The sequence below is a fragment of the Micropterus dolomieu genome, linkage group LG19 (assembly GCF_021292245.1).
Source record: "Micropterus dolomieu isolate WLL.071019.BEF.003 ecotype Adirondacks linkage group LG19, ASM2129224v1, whole genome shotgun sequence".
NCBI classification, from domain to species: Eukaryota; Metazoa; Chordata; class Actinopteri; order Centrarchiformes; family Centrarchidae; genus Micropterus; species Micropterus dolomieu.
This window is the reverse complement of record NC_060168.1, coordinates 34662646-34671044: the sequence shown is the minus strand read 5'-3', so window position 1 is coordinate 34671044 and position 8399 is coordinate 34662646. Positions and strand designations below refer to the sequence as shown.

General features: G+C 47.0%; 1 protein-coding gene across 1 annotated transcript in view; it reads left to right on the top strand.

The window, feature by feature from the left end:
• The window catches only part of LOC123957322 (calnexin-like), a 15618-nt gene that overhangs the window by 2317 nt on the left and 4902 nt on the right, over positions 1-8399 (top strand). The window contains exons 2-7 of the mRNA XM_046030015.1: positions 313-539; positions 1960-2073; positions 2182-2338; positions 2428-2643; positions 6687-6806; positions 6955-7071. Coding sequence (XP_045885971.1) covers positions 313-539; positions 1960-2073; positions 2182-2338; positions 2428-2643; positions 6687-6806; positions 6955-7071 — 951 coding nt within the window. The remainder of the gene's footprint in view (positions 1-312; positions 540-1959; positions 2074-2181; positions 2339-2427; positions 2644-6686; positions 6807-6954; positions 7072-8399) is intronic.

Below are 8399 nucleotides of genomic sequence, written 5' to 3'. Positions count from 1 at the left end.
CAGCTGTGGCAGGCGCTGTGGGGGCGACGCGCAGCTGTGGCAGGCGCTGTGGGGGCGACGCGCGCTGTTGGGGTGACGCGCGGCTGTGGCAGGCGCTGTGGGGGCGACGCGCGCTGTTGGGGTGACGCGCGGCTGTGGCAGGCGCAGTTGGGGTGACGCGCGGCTGGGGGAGGCGCTGTGGGGGTGACGCGCGGCTGTGGGAGGCGCTGTGGGGGTGACGCGCGGCTGTGGGAGGCGCTGTGGGGGTGACGCGCAGCTGTGGGGGTGACGCGCAGCTGTGGGAGGCGCTGTTGGGGTGACGCGCGCTGACAGTCCAGGTGTGTAACTCCCCTCTGTGTCGCCCCCCCAGTGGTGAACCCTGACAACACCTTCGAGGTGCTGGTGGATCAGACGTTGGTGAACAGCGGCAGCCTGCTGACAGACATGACCCCCCCTGTGAACCCCCCCGCTGAGATCGAGGACCCCGACGACCAGAAGCCAGAGGACTGGGACGAGAGGCCCAAGATCCAGGACCCCGCCGCCACCAAGCCCGAAGACTGGTCAGTACGCACGCCTGGTTTCCACGGAAACCGAGACGAGTCCAGCGTCGGCGAGAGCTTAGTAACCGCTCGTTTCCACCTGCGGTTTTTAGTCGACTAGTCAGTAGTTAGAAAATAATATAAGATCTGTTTTCAGTTTACACGTGTTCAGATTAAATTCTCACATCTGGGAAGCTTTTTCATTAACAGATCATTAATTTGACGATTGAACGCTCGTCTGTCGTCCACTTGATCATTACGTGATGGAGACGGTGTCTTTTTTTTGTGTGTGTTTTTTAAAGCTCCACATCGGCGGCTTCTTTTTCTACACGATGGGATTAATTCGTGGGAATATTTAAAGTTTATGTGAGAGAACGGGATTCAGGGTGTTGGGCTAATATAATAGATAATATAATAGATATAATAATGCGTCTTGGACTAAATATTTTACTGGGTTGGATCGTCTGGTCCTTTGCCAACGTTACAAGGCCATTTTTGTAGGAATGTAATCCGCCGGTGGATTAGCTACGGCTTCACAGATAACGTTAAGTGGGCCACCGATACCAGTAACTTCTACATTTTACTCTTTGGCTTTAATTCATTTGAATCACGCTCAAATCAGCACTTTAATTTGTTGAGGAAAACGGACTGAAAAAAAATACTTCATTGAAATTTACTTAATCATAATGGTTTTGAATGTTTTACCTCAGATTTGTTAAGTGATCCGAGTGTTTCCAACAGAATGACGGAGCGTAACTGTGCGTAACCTCGACAACCCCGCTGTATTCTAGCGTTAACTTAGCTCTTCTTATTAGCTAGGCCCCTCACATGCTAGATAATAACTTTTTTAAGCTGGGTGTCCGACAGCGTTGTGTTGGACAGATTTGTGCAGCGGCGTTCATGAGGGAGAGAGACGAGCGAGAGGATGTGCTGCATGAATGCGCTACGGTGCTCTACAGTCAAATACCATTTTAAATACATGAACGTACGGGATCCACTGTTTCGCGTGAAGTGTTTGTTTTGAAACCACAAACCATCTGGTTTCTTCAACTTTCACTCAGGAGCAAAAATCTGCCTTTATAATGATTTGACATCATCAGAATGATCGATATTAAATGATGTGAAATGTTTTATCGCACCTATATTTTCCACTCTGCACTGATTATAGGTGGTGGTAGAAAATGTCTGGATTTATAACAGTTTTGTCCACCAGAGGGCACTCTGCGCTCTCCCTTTTGGCTTACGGAGTACTATTTCAGAAGTGTTTTTTTTTTTAAACTGCATTATGTTATCGTGGTGAGGTCTCATAAATGCGTATAACAGATGATGGGGATAATATTTGTTCATGTTTTGTGTTTCTGAAAAGAAGAATGAGATTTAAAAATCAATAGTTATCGGTCTCTGCTGGAATCTGCGTACTTACATCTGTGTGTGTTTGCAGGGATGATGATGCTCCTGCTCAGATTCCAGATGAAGATGCAGTGAAACCCGACGGCTGGTTGGACGACGAGCCGGAGTACATCGGAGACCCCGACGCCGTCAAACCCGAAGACTGGTGAGTTGGAACACGATGAACCGTCGTATCAAAGATCATTTTAATGAAATTAAAACTCCAGACGCTGCACGTCTCTCTCGCTCAACCTCTGTACTTCTTGTCCATCAGGGACGAGGACATGGACGGCGAATGGGAGGCTCCTCAGGTCGCTAACCCCGCCTGCGAGACCGCCCCCGGCTGCGGCGCCTGGAAAAGGCCGATGATCGACAACCCCAACTACAAGGGCAAGTGGAAGCCCCCCATGATCGACAACCCCAACTACCAGGTACGCTCGTAAACCCGTCCCATGTTGTTGTGGGTGACGATCAGCTGGGCTCGGGGGGTTTCTGACCCGGAGCACGTTTCTGTTCTCAGGGCGTCTGGAAGCCGAGGAAGATCCCCAACCCGGCGTTCTTCGAGGACCAGCACCCGTTCAGGATGACTCCGTTCAGCGCCATCGGGCTGGAGCTCTGGTCCATGACCTCAGACATCTTCTTCGACAACTTCTTCATCACCGACGACCGCAACGCCGCTGACCGCTGGGCCACCGACGGCTGGGGGCTGAAGAAGGCTGCAGAGGGCGCCGCTGAGGTGGGTGCAGAGAGGACAAGGGCTGGGTGCCGAATGAAACCATCCTGTGATGGACGACATTAACGAGACGCTTTTTGTAGATTTAAAATTCTGTAAATTGAACAAAATATTAACGATTAAACCAGGGTGTCTTAAAAAGTCTTAAAAGGTAATAAATCGGTTTAGCAAAAATGAAGGCCATTAAAAAGTCTTAATCGCCATTTAACCATATTTTGTAGATATGTTTGTCAGTGTGCTAAAAGTGTGGCTGAACGTATTTATTATTATTAGGTTGGCAGCAACTGTGATTCTGCTGTGTGACGTGAGGCGCAGGGATCTGCAGCGCGAGCGTTTCACTGTCATACACACTTAAAAATAGTATCTAAGATCTTCCACCACGCCGGACCCCCCCCCCCCCCCCCCCCCCCCCCCCCCCCCCCCCCAGTGCCAATCGTTCTAAACATAGCTGGACTGAGCTCTGGCCGCTCGAAACAGGGGAAATGTAAGCAGCGTTTGCTTTGGCTAACGTTAGCTGGCTATAAAGGCTGCGATCAGACTGCAGGCCACAGTGACCCAAATCCGATTTAGTTTTTTCCCCCATATGTGCCTCAGATCTGATCTTTTTATGACGGCGTGAACAGGTCACATGGAATCTGATCTTTTCCCGTTCGGACTGGGGCCACGTCCATATGTGGTCCAAATCCGACACAGATGGGATCTTTTTAAACGCGACCTGAGTCTGGACTCTCAGGTCGGAATTGATGCGACAAAAAGCCATTATTATACATGTGGCTCTCTGCCTCGCTACCATCTGCTCTGATTCCCTCTCTTACACCTGAAATCCACCGGACCGCCAGCTCTCCGCTCAGTTACCCGCATGCCGCCTGTCCGAGCGGACACAGTGGGGGGAGAGAGGGAGTTGTGGGGCAGATGTGTTGTACAGCGCTGAAAACTGTAATGAAAAGAACAGAAAGTTGTGAGCACTTGTCATAATTCTGGAGAAATGTGAGTTTCCCGCGACGTCCTGTTCTTCTTCTGCGCACGCGGGTCACTTTCAGTTCACACTGGAGTCTGATATGAGCCGCATTTAAACAACAGCGTGAAGCGTCAAACAAACAAATCGGATCTGGGGAAAAAATCAGAATTGAGCTTTAAGGCCTGCGGTCTGAACGCAGCCTCAGCTAAATCGGTGCCTTTTATTGAAACACGTTCAACTTTTCATATCATCATATAAATGATATCAACAGTTCACTATTAACAATATACTTTGAATATGATGTTGTAATCCTGATACACTCATTTGTAGTAGCTCCTCCTCCAGATGTGCTCCTTCTAGCCGCCTCCTCCTGAGAGCAACATGTTCACCTTTTTCTGTTTTACATCTGTTTTACTAAAGTTATAAAAGTTTACACACAACCCTTTTAAAGGTGTGTTTCAGACTTAACCGGTTACAGATCAAAGTGGCGTGGCAGTCTTAAAGTATGCTGAAAAGGTCTTGAATTTTACTTCAGGAATCCTGTATTTACCCCGAAAAGTATACTTTTCGATTAATGTGCGATATTATCGCGATGTGATAAAACGAGATTTTCTAATCGCAAAGGCTTTGCTCTGGTCACATGACACCCAAGAGTAAAGCGGTCTGCAGACGAAGCATCAACTTCGCACGTTACGCTGCACCTTGCCTTGTTGTTGTACAACGGCCTACAGAAACTTTAGTGTCACACAGGGAATGAAAGTAGCGCCCGCCACCCACAGGTAACTTGGTCCAGGACCAGTCTGTCCCGAGTTACAGCCGCTGACCAGCATCAGAGAATTACTGAGCTTGTCTATTAAACACGAGAAGCTTCACTATGTTTTATTTCCATTGGCCAACTTTTGAATTGAACCTCAAACTGAGTTTTTTTTTTTTTTTTGCTTACTGGGACACAGAAAGATGGACTCCTGGGAGATCTGAACTGAGATCAGGACGCATTAATAGCTGGTTGAACTGTGGGTTCTGCTGTATAACACTCTGTGGTGAACTGTGTTTGTCTTGTGGTCTGTAGGCCGATCTGATGATATTATATCATATTATTTAATTCCTTTCCAAATTTAAATATGGATACTTCTTCTCCACCATTGCTCATAATAATTCATGCATCACCTGACTTCATCATGACACAGGCCTGGTGTATGTTTAATCTAGCTAATATCGTGTTGGTCAGATCGCTCACTGATTTACTGCTCGTCTGTTTGGAAAAATACAGACGGTAAAGAGCTTAGAAATTAATCTCAAATTAAATCGCAATATTGGTAAAAAAAAATCACAATTGGATTATTTTCCAAAGTCGTTCAGCCCTAATATAAATATAAGTAAATACAAAACAGAACAAGTTGACTTCACAATAAATAAAACCTAAACCGCCTAAATATCAGTTCCAGTCCTGACAGCAAAGTCAAAGAAAGAGCTGCTTACTGTGGTTGGCGTGCTCTCCAGTGTCTCCAGGAGGTCCGTGATGCTGTGAGATGTGCAGAAGCCTGTCAGTCGCTTACTTTCCTACCTGCGATTGACAGGTGGTGGTTGTTCCTGTTGGCCAGTGTGCGTTAACCTCTGTACAGAGGGGGTGAAGAGCGAGAGAAGTCGGCACGTGTAGATCGCTGTTGAGCCGGTGTTTGGTTTTTTTTTTTCAATTCATTGCAATGGGAGCGTCTTTTTTTTTTTTCCCCGGTCTGTCTTTGTTTTTACCCGGCTGTCCAATCACAGTGCAGGAGGGGCGGGACAAACGCCACACCGAGCCGTCTCAGCCTTTTGAACTGCAAAATCTCATGATCCCACGGACGGCGAGCCCGTCCCTCCGCTCTGAATGTTTCAGGCTTCATGCAGAGCCAGGACCTCTTTTTACATTCAGTAAAATTAAGTTGCCCACTTGCACCACTACGGAAATTATGTATCATAGCAACCAAAGCGTCTCGGGTAAAAAAAACTAACCATGCGCCTCCAAAGAGCACCCTATGGCTCCCAGCTAGGCGTTTTCAGGAGAGCAGGTAGCGTTTCCAGCTGGTAAAAAAACGCTTCGGCCTTATGTTGCCAAAGCCTGTATTGTAGCCGCGTTAATGAAGACCGAGCGAAACCGGCTGTCGTCTCGCAGCCTTTCATTGAGGGACGCTACAGTTGGGACTGCGGTGATAGATACATTTAAGTGGCACCGAAATAAAGTACTGAAATGTACCTTCTGTTTGGGTCCTGGTGGTACGGGGGTCATATTGGTACCGGGTTAAAAATAAACTTTGCATGCAGTCTGAATGCAGCCAGAGTGACCCGAATCAGATGTTTTTACTCACATATGACTCACATCTGATTGTTTATAACGGTGTGAACAGTTTGTGGAGTGTTTTTATTCAGGGCTGGGCGCGTTAACGTGGTGTTGCATTAATTAATTTTACGCCATTATTTTATTTTGAAAGTCCGTTGCTCTCTGGCTCTGAATACACATGCAGTCAAACCACAGGTCGGGGGGGCGCTGATCACCCAAACAAGCAGCAGAGGGCGTCTTCAGCAGACTGCGGTGCAGCGTGTGGGAGAATAAGACGAGTAAACGGCGCTCTGCTGTAGCCTATTTAACTTAAGCTACGTAACTTCACCAGATAGATTAACTCAATTTAAAGAGACAAGAAATTGTGGAAAATGGTCATTACAACTTTCCAGAGCCCAAAGTGACGTCTTCACATTGCTCCTTTGGTCCAACCAACAGTTCAAAACCCAAAGACTGTTCATGTACCATCATAAAAGACAAAGAATAGCAGCGATTCCTCAATTTCATTTTTCCCATTTTTGTTTCACTGCAAAACTGTTTTCACATTTTAGCTTAAAAAATGGCTGAAACGATTAATTGATTATCGAGATAGTTGTCGATGAATTTTCTTTCGACCGACTAATCGTTGCAGCTCTACACAGTATAAAGAAACATTCAGACGTGACGCATGAGCCCGTGCTGCCCTCGGCTATAAAACTTTCCATCCACATGTTTTTGTAAGAGTTTGCCGTGTTGTGTACTAGTTAATGATGTTGTTCTTTGTGTTTGCAGCCCGGTCTGGCAGCTCAGATGTTGAACGCTGCAGAGGAGCGTCCGTGGCTCTGGGTCGTCTACGTCCTCACCGTGGCTTTACCGCTCGTCCTCATCATCGTCTTCTGCTGCACCGGAAAGGTAACGCACACACTGAAGTGTTGGCGGGACAGATTTGTGTTCGTACCTCGAGGGAAATGAAGTGATGAGCTGACTGAAAGTTCAGGAGCTCCTGTACGTCACCTTCAGGGCTGACTTCCCAGTCTGGGTTCTGTGTGACTGTCCGCAGAGGTCTTCAGGATCAGCTCAGGGTCAGTTGAGTCTCACCAGCTTACAGGAAGAGTTTGACGAAGCCGGACGCCCGAACGGCCGCCGCCGCCCCGCCGCCGCCGCCTCGCCGGGCCCGGTGACTGCTGCTGTTAGAGTAGCTTCATGCTTGTGTCTCTGTGCTGTGGTGCCGTAGCATAGTCTCGTCTCCAGCAACAACAGCACACGCCACAAATAAAAGAAAACCTTTGTGCTACAGCTGCTGTCGTGTTTGTGAGAGTTTGGATAACGATCATTTAGATGTCGTGGGACAAAGTGAAAACGCTACGTCAAGTTAAGGTTCCAACAGTTTGGTTAGTTTGCATTGAAACATTTACTGTTCAGCAACAGACTCCGAGACGGTGACAAAACTAAAAATGAAGGCGACTAAATGTTGAGCGTTTTATTAATTCACAGCAAATTAAGACGTTTCTCTAAATGGATTTGTGCACAAGTCAAATAAAACGAGTAGAAATCGCACGTTCTGATCTAAAGGACATGAAAACATGCACAAACGTCTTTAATCGTCGGCCGATGCATCATCCTGAATGACAGCAGCTGTAATCTCACAGCATTACTGACTAGCGTTAAACATAAATAGTTATTCTGTAGAGAATAATGCAGCTGAATGACAAAGTGAACTCTCCTTTAAACAGCAGCCGCGCTCTGAAACCTACAGCAGAACTCAAAGTATGTTTCTGTTTGATGCGTTAATAAAGCTTCATCTGAGAGAACACGGATAGCAGATTGTTCTGCGCAGGAATACTGGATCTTTGTTTTGATATCTGCATTAAATGTCTGTGCGAGTTTTATCATCAGTTACGATTTTAGCTTCCAACAATTATGATAATCGAGTTAAAACGACAACACTGCCTTCATTTTGTCTTGTAATATAAAGCAGAGCAGCAGCCGGGCCACGTTTCACCAAATTGACTCTTCGCTAAGCCACGCCCCCCTTAGTTACTGTCACTAAGTCCGACAAACTGTCACGGCGCTGCCACTCCCTGGAGAAGTTTTGCAGTGGCGTTGTGCTTTTGAAGGTTTTATCAGGATGTCAGACTCTAACAGACGGGAAAAATAAAGACAGAAGCTGAAGCCCACCGATCACAGAGGTGAACCACCGCATCCCCCGACGACTGAGACAAAAGACAACGATATGAAGGATCAGCAGTGTTCCTGTGCAGCTGCTCGGCCTCTGTTCATTATTACAGTCATTAAAAAGCAGAACAGCAGGACTTTATTACGTTACATTCAGCAGGAAGTTAGCCAGCGTCAGCTAACTAACATTAGGAACGATCCGCAGCCGACATGTTTCTGGATTTGTTTTAGTTTTTGGAGAGAGAATAAATCGTCCTTCTCCTTTCAGCCTCTCTGGGTAGCTGCTGTAAATATTACAAGATGCTGCAGGAACAGCGTTTGACCAGATCT